Raw genomic sequence first — 13,002 nt, 5'->3', positions numbered from 1 at the left:
TATAACAAAAGTATAGTAAAGGCACATGAAGACTTCTATAAGCACCTGGCAAATTTTAAGATAGTCCACATTCACTTATCTGGAGCACATACAAGCCTCAACAATGTTAGCCATCAAGAAAAATGCAAAGCAAATCCACAGTTAGATACCAACTGGCACCCATTAGGATGTTGTTGTAAACCAAATGGAGACAGGAGCAATGGCAAAGATCTACAGACCTTGGAATCCTTGAATATCATCAGGATCTTTCTACAGTGAGGATTCCAAGTGATGCAGGGTGCTTTGGAAAGCAATGCTTAACATGGAGGTTCCTCAAAAGGTTACAGGTAGAAATACCATGTGGCCCAGCAAGCCTACTCCTGAGTACTAATCCAAAAGAATTGAAATCAAGGTCATAAAGAAAAGGCTATGTTGCATTTAAGGCAGCAATATTCACAGCAAGGTTCCGAGGGAACAACCAACCTAAGTATCCATAGACATATTAATGGATACAATGGGAAGGTCAAATATGACAGGGAGGAGTACTAAGAAGATAAACTTTAAGACTTAACATGTCACTGAGCTGATGAGCTCATACCAGTTAGGATTACCTGCACAAGATCTGCATAAGATCAAACCAGCTAAAATTTTGGCATAAATAGGAGAGGAGACCTCCAGGCCCTACCCCTTACTGAGGATTTGTTATTGGAAGGTGACAGGTGCTGGGGGGAAACTTCATTTATTTTGAATTTGCAGCCACTGGGAGATTTCCCATGCCCCAGTGGATGCCGCCCCCTCACACATCTGAGATGTATTAATTGGACAGAGTTATCCAAAAAAAGAGTCCATGAAGCTGGGGAGAGATTGTGGTGATTTGGAAGGAGCTGGGGACAGGAAAATGGGGGTGGTGTCATGTTTCATTGCATCCATATATGAAATTCATAAGAACAATGAAAAATTCATATTTAAAGAACTACAAGAAAAGAGTTTTATCCTAAAATAGACGAAGCTATGAAGAAGTAGAATGACTAAACTAAGCTATCCCTGGGACAAATACCATATGATTGCCCTTATCGGAACAGCCTGAAATGGTCCCTAGGAAGTGAGAGACCGGTGAAGACTAGGCACTGCTCCACAGGGATAATGCTAGAGTTACAAAACTGATTAACCCCAAAGAGCAGCTGCTCAGTACAGTGCTTATAATGAGCAATACTTCACTGCACACTTAAAACTTTGTTAAGAGGATAAATTTCACATTAATTGTCCTAACCGCAATTTTAAAAGAAAGCCCAGCCACCTTTTCACCACAAAGTGCTAGGTTAATCACTGCAAAGGGCGGAGAATTCATACTTTTCTGGAAATATAAGAGAGAAACTTCCTGCACATACAGGCTAATCATGTAGGCTTTAATTAAAAACAACTTTGTGGAACTAGTGTCAGGGATAGCAGAGACGCTTGAGGTGCCAAAAAGGCATCAGCCAGGGACTGCAATGCCTGCAGGTGACAACTGGATATGTTGGAACACAAGGCAGCCGTAGTACTGCTGTACCCTGCACCACCACAGATGTTTCAGAAGGGTTAGGTCACTAGAGTAAGGACTTAGTACAGGGAAAGGTTTAGGGGAAATGCCACTTTGAAGGAGAATACACTCATCTAGGTTTTCACAATGTCCTTTGTCCCTGGGGCCACTTATTAATTTGACATGAAACAGATTCATGCAAAAAAAAAAAAAAAAAAAGTTTTTGCCAGTGTCTCCATCTTGTCTGACTTAAAGAGTTGCCATGGCAATAATTCACAGTGATTATAATGGCTTCAATATTTTGTGACAAATGGTGTTCTGTGTAACTGACTGCTCTAGTCATGCGGCTTTCTGTGTTTTCCACCCAGCCCCATGACACTGCTCACTCAGAGACAATGGTATGGGGCTGGAGAGAAGGTTCAGCTCCCAGGAGGACTTGTTGTTCTTGAGAAGAAACCAGACACGGATTCCCAGCAGCTGCATCTGGCAGACCACAGCTATTTGTAACTCCAGCTCTAAGAGATAGGGGATGTTCTCTTCTGCCCTCCAGGGGCTCCTATGCACACAAGACATACAGATGCATACACATACACACACACACACACACACACACACACACACACACAGAGAGAGAGAGAGAGAGAGAGAGAGAGAGGGAGAGAGAGAGAGGGAGAGAGAGAAAGAGAGAATACATTAAAATATAAAAAATGAGAGTGAGAAATGAAGATAGGCTAATTTTAGAGCTCAATGAAGACAGGAGATGTGTGATCAACTCACGTCTTTAATCACTTGGAAGGCAGAGGCTAGGGGATCTCTGTAAGCGAGAAGCTGACCTGATGTATGTACTGAGTTCCAGACCAAACATAATGAAACTATTGCAATAAAAAGAATGAAAAAGAGAAAGAAAAGAAAAAGGAAGAAGGGAGGGAAGGAGGGAGGGAGGGAGGGAGGGATAAAGGAAGCAAGGAAGGAGGGAGGGGGAAGTGAAAGAAAGAAAAAATAAAGACAAAGGAAGAAAGAAAATATTTTTTAAAACTTTATTTGAAAAAGATATTTTTGAAGTTCGCAAAAATCATTAAAAAATTATTTTCCTGCTCATGGGGGCCACTCTCCTTGTTCTCTTCAGGTAGTTCAGTTGTGAAAGCTTGGTGCTAACAACGTCAAGATTTTAGATTCCATCTCATATGAACTAGTCGTTGCTGGTGACTCTAAATAGAAGCTCCAATAACACACTTTCTGGTTGTTGAGTCTCAAAGGACCTTAAAAGATGTTCATCTTTCCTTCACTCAAACCACCAAGTTTCTGTTCAGGCTTAAATGTTTGTTTTATGGAAAGATAGCTCAAAAGTTAAGAGCACTGGCTACTCTTCCAGAGGGCTGAGTTCAGTTACCAGCACCCACACTGTAGCTACCAAACACCTGTAACTCCAGCTTCAGAGGATCTGTCGCCTGCATCTGTCCTCCACTGGCTCTGGGATACATGTGTTTCACATAAACTCACACATGCGTGTGTGTGTGTGTGTGTGTGTGTGTGTGTGTGTGTATTGTGTATAATTTTTAAGGGACTGGAAAGATAGCTCAGCAGTTAAGAGCACATACTGTTTTTCCAGAAGACCCAACTCCAGACCCTAATAGCAAGTCAGGCAGTCTACAACTGCCTTTAACTAGAGCTCCAAAGAATCTATCACCCTCTTTTGGCCTCTGTGGGGACTGCATGCATGTGCAACAGGCACACATACACAAACTTTTAATAAATATAAATCTTTTAAAAAGCTTCTCTGCCAGTGCCTGGCAAACAAGAAGTGGATGCTCACAGCCAGCTATTGGATGGATCACAGGGCCCCCAATGCAGGAGCTAGAGAAAGGACCCAAGGAGCTAAAGGGGTTTGCAACCCTATAGGTGGAACAACCATATGAACTAACTAACCAGTAGCCCCAGAGCTCGTGTCTCTAGCTGCATATGTAGCAGAAGATGGCCTAGTCGGCCATCATTGGGAAGAGAGACCCCTTGGTCTTGCAAACTTTATATGCCCCAGTGCAGGTGAACACCAGGGCCAAGAAGTGGGAGTGATTGGGTAGCAGAGAAGGGTGGGGGGAGGGTATAGGGGACTTTTGGGATAACATTTGAAATGTAAATGAAGAAAATATCTAATAAAAAATTAAAAAAAAAAGCTTCTCTGCCAGGCAGTGGTGGTGCACGCCTTTAATCCCAGCACTTGGGAGGGAGAGGCAGGGGGATTTCTGAGTTTAAGGCCAGCCTGGTCTACAGAGTGAGTTCCAGGAGAGCCAGGGCTATATAGAAACAAAAAACAAAAAAACAAAAACAAACAAACAAACAAAAGCTCCTCTTGAATATAACAATTATATTTAGTAAGACCACCTAGAAAACTGGTCCCACTCATTTCTGGAAGGTGTAATAAGCAGGAAAATATTGGGTAATTACAAAAAAACATCAGATAATTTGATTGTAGGGTTTTTTTTGTTTTGTTTTGTTTTTTACTCATTGTCTTACTAAAAATGTCTAAGATGTTGGTTTCATATTTCTGCAATTGTTCTTAAATGAGTGAAAATTATACCTTGCATTTAACTTTTCATTACTTGCAATACACTAGCTGAAAAGAGTCTTTGCATCCTGAAAATGCTGAGGGACTTGATTTTGTCCGCAATTTAAGGGAACAATTTTAGTGGCCCACATTTTCTAAATTTTCATAAAATATTTATGTACCATCCAGCCAAGCAATTTAGAGAAATTATAACTGATGGGTATTAAACTATGAATTTTATTTTGAAGAAATCTTTTAATGTGTGTGTGTGTGTGTTTTACAGAGCATGTTGATTTTATTGAAATTTGATATGTGTGTGTGTGTGTGTGTAACAGAGTTGCTGTGAGAATTACATCTTCTTTTATATAGTGTATAACACACACACCTAATACAACAAGAAATTATCTGGCACACAATGAATAAGAAATTCCAGGTAGATGTTAGGAAACAAATGAAAACTCTAATTTCTCGTGTCTTTCTTTATTGGGCTTGCTTAGTTAGACAATACTGAGCAATAGAACCTTCTATAATGATCCTGTTCTACAGTAGTCACTAGCCTACACAAAACTACTAAGAATTTCAGAAACTAAGCTTTTAATTTATACTCACAGAAAGTGAATAGAGAACCAAACAAGACAAGTGGATTGGCTCATATATCATATGCCTATCAAGTTTATATTTTATTAATTATTTGTATACATAACAAACAAAATGTCTTCTAATTCTTCTAAATGATTCTTTGTAAGAGCAGAGAGAATTTTGTTAGTTCTTCTGAGTGTTGAGAAGACATTGCTCTTTCTGAAGACAGAGGTCAACAGAAAGAAGAGAACTCTTTCTTGGGTATTCCACAGCATGTTGGAAGGTTTTATTGGTTTGTTTTATTATATTTTTTCTAAAGCAATAACACTTGTCTTCCTTCCTTTTCCTACCACAGACTTGTATAATGCCTTATGCATTTCTTTACTTTCTCTCATAGATTTATTTGTACCATCCAAAACAGACTGTAAAGCCATTAAAGGAAATTGGCACTTTTGTATAATTGGCATACAGCCCATAATAGCTAGAAAAAAACTGAAGAAAAACCTCAAAAACCAACTTAGGAAATGTGCATTTGTGAAACGGCAAAAGGTTAAGTTCCTTACTGTGTATATAAATTCAAGATTGTTCTTCTACTTAAAAAGCTTAAGTTGCAATAGTTTGAGTACTTCTAGGTGGAAAATTCAAGAGCCAGGCTATTAAGCAGCCTCACTTCCCCTGCCTTGGCAACTACAGAATCTCAGACAAGGACAAGGCTCCATTAGAGTGCTTAGGAGAAAGATAAAATAATTATTGGGGGGAGGGGAGGTAGAGAACATGGCAGCCTGTCTGTGACCAGCAAAAACAGATGTAAATGTACAAATTTAATTATGTAACTACAAATAAAAAGTATTGATACTAAATGTAGATTGAGGTAGATGATAGACAGGTAGTTAGATAGATTAGACAGATGGTAGATAGATAGATAGATAGATAGATAGATACACAAGCAGATAGATGATGGATGGACGGATGGATGGATGGACGGATGGACAGATTAGATAAATGATAGAGGGCAAACAGATGATAGAGAAGCTCAAAGGTAGAGCTGATGCATACAGGAGAGAATCAATATTACTTGGAGTAATGAAAAGAATATACTACAAAATGTTTGTTTCATTCATATATTCATTCATTCATTCATTCATTCATTCAATATCTGTCTGCAACATTCCAGGCACCGTTGGGCTTTGAAGGTGCTCAGGTAAGTCTGAGAGTTATAGGGTTTACTAACAGGCAACTCACACTCAAGATTTAGCCTATGAAAAGGTCAGCAGATTACCACGTGGTCTAGAGATCAATGTTGCCTTAACAGTTTTTGTGTTAGATATTATTGCCTTTTGCTCTCTGTGGTTTAGATTAGAAAGTAAAAAAGTGTCACTGCCATTTCACCCTGAAAACCTCACCTTGAAAAATGCTAAATAAGGATATAGCAATACCTACATGTCACCTTTCCCATGTCTAATAAACAGAAACACATGTTCGCAATATAAAAAGAAAGCCCAAACCATACATTTTAATTAGTGCAGCTAAATACTAGCAGGCAGTAACCACTACTTACCCAGTTTAAGATATAATTTTTAATTTAGAAAAAGAGTAAAAGATCCAAACATCTAATTAAAGACCTCATTAAGCTTTAGCATTATTGGTTCCTCTTTACTATTAATTTTGGCCTTTGCATGAGTGCTTCCCATGGAATTAACCGAGCCTCAGTACCCAGTTGTGTGGGATTTGATTTCCCACTCTTACAAGCGGCCTCAGCTTGTTTTGGATTCTAAAGCAGGTTTTCTAATAATTATTATTATTAACAATAATAATGATAATAAAGATGTTCTCTTTCATAGGAGAAGAAAGTGGGAGACGGGGGAGGGTATGTGAGAGGGGGGTCAGGAGTGGGGACAACAATTGGTATGTAAAGTGAAGAAAAAGAAAAACTACTCACAAGCAACTGCTTTCTGCCTACTGTTCTCTCTGCAGAAAGGACTGTGGGTACTTCTCAATTCAATTTTCATCAATAAACACACACCTAATGACTACCAGGAGCTTTCCAGAGACAGAGGTGAACAAATCACAGTCCATTTTTTTCAATGAGTTTATAATGTGGAACTGATTCCAAAAAGTTTAAAAAGAGCAGCTACCGACAGGTCAAAGAAAATGATCAACACGTGCCCAAACAAGCTTACAAATTACCCGTGTGCTAGGATGCTTCATTAAGTTACTCATTTTCTCAGATGCCAGCAGCTCAGCTGGGGGACGGGGGCGGGGCCACAGGAGAACAAGTTTTTGATTGTGGTTTGTCGTCCTTGGCTCATGTAAGAGCCTAAACATGCTTCTACACTGACAAAGAATTCATTTCTCTTTATCATCAAGCAAAGTTTCTTTAGCTTCCTCTACCAGGGGGATATGCAGGCATGGAAAAAACAAAAAAACAAAAAACAAACAAACAAACAAACAAACAAAAAACAACAACAACAACAAAAACCCAACCAAAAAATGACTTCACTTCATCACAACCTGCCTCTGTCCTGCTCTCTGTCTTATAGAGCTGCCAAAATACTCCATCAACACACTCTTTCATGGTGTGTGTATGTGTGTATGCAAGTGATATATGCAACACTGTAAATCACGCATATATATACATATATATATATACATATATATATACATATACATGCACACACACACAACCCTATAACTTCAGACATAGCTCTCTACATTACAGCGTCTCTCTACATTCAAGAGAAAAAGTCCTCGAAATCTCAGTCACCAGACCAAATTAAAAAAAAATACTTTTGAATGGTTTCAAAGACAATATAAAAGTTCCATGTTATCTTACAAACATAAATTTTTATACAAGTCTAGCTTCTTGTGTTTCCACATGGTTTAGTGGACTCGTGTGGGACCTCTTTTACCTTCTCAGGAATTTGCTCTCAATATTTTCATAGATTTAGCCATGAATAGCTTCCCTTAAGAGATGGTATCAGGGTCACCCTGAGTGTTTGGTGGCCACTTTATATAAGAGACTGATGTCAAGCCCCAGGAATGGAGGTGCTTGCCATCCCAGGAGCCCGTGTCTTTAAGGAAGGAAACATACCCAGATGCTGTCTTCTTGTCTATACTGCTTCCAGTTCCTTCCACTATCACTGAACATCAGGAGATAGCTGGTCACCCAGTTGGAGCTCCCATATCCACCTTGGGTGGCCACGGACGTGACTTCCATCCTCTCTCCAAGGTCAATCTGCAGCCACTGGTATTTGTTGGACACAAGTGGGGACCAGCCACCAGCTCCTTTAGCAAAAATAAAAATAGAAGAACATTGGGAAAGAAGGCATTAAAAAATCCACAAATGAAATGGAAATGCCAGTAGACTGTAAGGGATTCAGAACGACTTCCAGGATATGAAACACTCTGTAATTATAGCAAAATGTAGGCAAGCAGAAATGGAGTAGACAAGGCTAGATGTGTGCCACTTGTGTTCATTTAGAGGCATTTAGAATTTTCTAAGCACTGGAGAGAAATAGGAGGTCTCACTGAATATTTTTAAATGTTTTCTGTGGAAGGCCATGCCATCATTTCCTGCCAGAGTGTTTATTGTCCCCAGGCGTGGCTGGGTAATGGTGTGTGGCCTTTGATCTCTCACTGCCCAGAGACAAAACAAAAAGAAGAAAGTGTGGTGTTGGCAGGTTAAACAAACTGGGCTTTGTCATGTTTTGGTTAGATAACAAAGAGGGCCGAGGTGTTTGCAGACTCATGAGAGGGGCAGATATCGAAAAGTAAGATTGAAACATAACAAAAGAAGTCATCAATGGTAAGACATTGTACAGGAGCCAGCATTTTCTCCATACTTCTTCATCCCCTGGGATCAGATAAGGGGGCAGGCATAACATAAGAAAATATGGAAAGGAATGAATTGGGTTTGGTAAGGGGAAAAAAAAGCTACAACTCTAAAAGCTACTGGACAGGATCTCCTGGAATAGCACCACCCCAGGAGGGCATAACAAGCTGCAGCTATGAGAAAAGGTTGATGTGTGGCAGCTAGGAGGAGGTTAACTAGGTTTTGTGAGCTTCCAGTGAACTGACTAATTGGAATAATTTCTCTAGAAGAAATTCTGGACGAAGGGGACTGTTTCTAGCCACATGGTTCCAGGTTTCCCTATAATTAGGGTTGATGCACGCTGTCCCAGATGGTTAGAACCCAATAACAGAATTGCCTGGGACATAAACATAACCAGTTGCTCTAGGCAAACAGACTGGTCATTTATCAAGATCTCTAAAAAGACTCAAAAATAGCACTTTAAAAAAATTATAGCAATGTCCTCTATCGGTGGTATCTTAATAATTCTTGTTCACCTTAGGATATAATGCCCAATATTTACAATACTATACTGTTTTAACAGCTAGGTAATTTGGATAGGAAAGATGGCTCAGCAGAGAACCCAAGCTTAGAGCTCAACACCTGCCTGCCCTGTAGTTCCAGTCCCAGAGGATCTGGTCCCTATAGGCACTGTATTCATGTTAACAAGCGCGCACTCGAACAGACACACACACACACACACACACACACACACACACACACACACTCACTCACACACACACATCATTTTAAAAAATTGATCCATAAAGAGTAGATACTTTTTTTCATATTTCCTTGGTTTCTTTATTTGTTTTGTTTTGGGGGCAAACCATTATGTATAATAGTAGTTACTCCATAAAGTAGAATAGAAGCAAATTGCCAACCTTTCATAGATCTATTATATATATGTATATCTCTATGTATATGTATATCTCTATGTATATAGTATATAATTTTTTGTTGGCATAGGTTTGTTTGTAATTTTCTCTGTATTTACTCTTAAAGAACACTTATGACTTAAGGGATGGGGAGATGGCTCACTAATTAAAACACTTGCAATACAAAAGCAAATACCTGAGTTCCAATGCACATAAATCCAGGGATGGTAGCCCACTTCTCTTATTCCAAGACAGACAAGAGAATACCTCGAAGCTTGTGGGCCAACTAGTCTGTTCTACAAGGCAGTGAACATGAGACCCTGTCTCAAGCAACGTGGAAGGTGAGGACCGACACCTGAGGTTATCCTAAGACCTTTACATGTACTCTGGCACACACATACTACCCCCGCCCTCTCACACACCCCCCCACACACCCATGTACACAACTAACTAGTACCTTTAGAAATGTGACTTGGGTATAGAGTTATCTTGGTCTCTAATCCCAGTAACCTTGTCTAGATTAGAGTAAAATGTTATTCATACTTTAAGCAAGAGATCTTATGGGATCGTCATGGACTGTGTTGAACTTGAGGGTGGCCCAATGCTGTACGTCTGGTCTTGCTGCCTGCTGCCCACAAGAGTCGTTCCTACTCTCCTAGACTATCTTCTATATGGGATTTGTTCTCGAGACATCTGTGCTACACCCTCTGTAGAATGTTGCCATAGACATCTCAGGGAGTCCTGAACCCTCGGTGGGAACTGCTCCTATCACATCAGTTTTAAATCAGAGCCAGCATTTTCTCCATACTTCTTCATCCCCTGGGATCAGATAAGGGGGCAGGCACTGTCAGCAGAGACATATGGGTACCTCTCCTTGTCAGATATGACAGGAAGAATCTGTAGGTTCCAGAACCTATAGAAAGAGGAGTAGGTGAAGATCATAAATCTTTAGCTACCAGAGTGTGACAGCAATCTCCCTTCTTGCTTGCACTGGGCCATGTTTCATTTTGTTTTGTTTGTTTTAAATACAAGTGCATGATGGGAATAATGAGTGGGTGACTATTTTTATCTACTTCCTGTTCCATCTCTTCTCCCCCTCAAGGTCTATCAAAAGCTTGGAAGCTGAAAGTCTTTGTAGTGCTGGATTTAATCAAGGCATCTTGGTTCCTCTTATTACTGTAATTGCAAATCTTTCTAAATTTTTATCATCTTTCACAGTGAAAACTTAGGGAAGAGGGGTACCCACAGGCAGCTACCATCTTAGCTTGAAAGTTCTGCATGCAGAATTTTATCTCTGTTAGCTTATACTTCCAAGAAAATGCTAACAATTTTGTGTCTTGCTCTTTCTAGCTAATTTTAATGATCTGAAATCCATAATGAGGTTATTTTGGTTTTGTTTTTGTTTTGTTTGTTTTTTTCAACCAGGAATATCAGAGTGTTTCTGCAGTATTTCAGGACAGCCTTATAATCCCGCATTTAAAAAGCAAACAAGAGAGAGGCGAGGCGAAGCAATGGAAAGTGTCCGAGTGATCCGAGTGGGTTAAAATTGGATCATCAGTTCTCATCAGGAGTAAGAGGAACTCCCCGAGTGACCACTCCCTCTCCCCAGCATCGCTCCCAGTTACAGCCGCACAAGCTGACTTGAAACATAGGCAGTTAATTGACCTTGAACATTTCAATTTCTTACCTGTGGTGAAACGGTACTACTGGTATGCAAATTAAGCTATCTCATTAACAAGGTACACTGATAAAGTAATGGAAATTCTGACGCTCCCAGGCTTTCCCAAGTAATTTCAGTAGGATCAGTCAGCTACAGGGGATGGGAAGATTCCCGTTGGGTTTTAAGCTGCAAGGCTCTGCAGTGGGACATGATGGAATGTGCTTGTTAGAACTTTAAGAAAAATGTTGAGTAGCAACGGGGAAATTTTAAGCTAGAAATGGTCCCATCACTGACTGATCTTAGCAGCCTTTGATGGCAGGGAGGGACAGTTGATGGCATTGATACAAATGGCACCTCAGCTGAGGGTCACACTGACCATTGCCCATCTATCTAGCCTCCTGGAGACAAACCATCAGCACAGCTACTTTTTTGTAATGGGGAATGTGATGGCTAACTCCATTAAATTGAAAAGTCTCAATGACTATAAATAAAACACTGTAATGACTTCTTTATTTTGTTTATTAACTAAACCTTTCAGCTGCTAGTCAAGTGTTATTTGTCCTTAATGTGCTTTTAATATGCTAATATATTCAACATCGCAGTAAGCCAATACCTATGAAACTAAAGACCATCTTGTTCTAACACTATCTATTCTGGTTACTGGGGTTAACCTGCCAAAGAGTCTTATCCTTTCATTTCTTTTTCTCTCTCCACATCACAGGCTTCCTTCCTCAACCCTATCTCTCTGTTTCCTCAGCCTTAATCCTTCAGCTATATCCCTCCCGAGATTTAGCATAATAAAGTCTTCCATGTGCTTCAAATAGAAACATTTCTCTGCTTTTTCTTTTTTTTAACATATTTACTTGTTATTTTACGTGTGTGTGTGTGTGTGTGTGTGTGTGTGTGTGTATAGGTGTGTATGTATGTAAGCCTCAGTATATAACTGTACATCACATATGGGGATGGAGTGGGTCACATAGATGACCACAGAGGTCAAAAGAATGGTGTCAGACGTCCTAGAGCTGGCTTTACAGGCTGTTGGGAGCCACCATATGTGGGCACTAGACCCAAAGCTGTGCCTTCTGCAAGAACAGCAATCATTGACCCATCTCTACAGCCCCTAGAAATATTTCTGAACTGTTCAGATCACAACTTGGAAACTTATTCTTTAAGGTCAGCTCTCTGTCCCCCACATCCCTTAATAGGATTTCTAAATATTATAGTACTGCCATGAGAATTCAATTTTTTAAAGCAGATGAAGTACCTATTGATTTCCCTACGTTCAGAAATTGTGACGGTATATGCTGGCTGTAACTTTCTGAGTGGCAAAACCGTTGTTATTGTTATTGACTCCAAGCAAAGAGTTGTCGTCACGATAAAAGCTGAGCTTTAAAGATGTTTACTGACCTTGCAAATCTAAGGGTATGAACATAAATATGTAGAAGGTAGCTCGCTCTCAATCTTGCTCTTCTTTTTACGGTGGGTAGTGGTTAAAATGAGCCCTCATAACTATCCAAATGCTGAGATTGAGTTACTCTGAGTCCTCAGCTGTAGATGGGACATCTATATGAACCCGAAACTGCAATGCTCAGAAAACTCTATGGAAGATGGGGTAAAAATCATGATAGAGCTTAGGAATGGGGGAAGTGCTGTAAAATGTAAAATGCTGTCTCCTGAATATGAAGTGACTGTTACACGTATGAGCTCACAGCAGCTGTGATTAGCCACATAAGACCTGCATAAGAACAGTGCAGCTAAAAAATCTAGCATGAGCCAGGGACGGGCTACTGATGACCACACCAACCTGAGGAACTACTGGGAATGGATGGCTGCTGGGGATGGGAGAGTCACTTTTCTTTGGGAGTATGGTTATTGAGACATTCCCCATACCCCTTCCATCCACATACACAAGGGCAGCATTAACTTGACTTAATGGTTTAAAGGGAAGGGAGGGGTTAATGACTCCCTCAAAAATTGGAGGAGCAGGAGTAGAGT

General features: G+C 40.0%; 1 protein-coding gene across 4 annotated transcripts in view; it reads right to left on the bottom strand.

Annotated features, from left to right (window-relative positions):
* Cntnap4 (contactin associated protein-like 4) overlaps positions 1 to 13,002 on the bottom strand; it is a 312,910-nt gene that overhangs the window by 209,697 nt on the left and 90,211 nt on the right. For all 4 annotated transcript variants that reach the window (XM_006530730.2, XM_030243313.1, XM_006530729.4 and 1 more), the window contains exon 3: positions 7,711 to 7,904. Coding sequence is in view for 1 of the 4 variants with exons in the window: in NM_130457.2 (NP_569724.2) it covers positions 7,711 to 7,904 (194 nt within the window). In the remaining 3 variants the exon portion in view is untranslated. The remainder of the gene's footprint in view (positions 1 to 7,710; positions 7,905 to 13,002) is intronic.

Source organism: Mus musculus, chromosome 8, assembly GCF_000001635.26.
Source record: "Mus musculus strain C57BL/6J chromosome 8, GRCm38.p6 C57BL/6J".
NCBI classification, from domain to species: Eukaryota; Metazoa; Chordata; class Mammalia; order Rodentia; family Muridae; genus Mus; species Mus musculus.
This window is presented reverse-complemented; position numbering and strand designations above follow the sequence as displayed.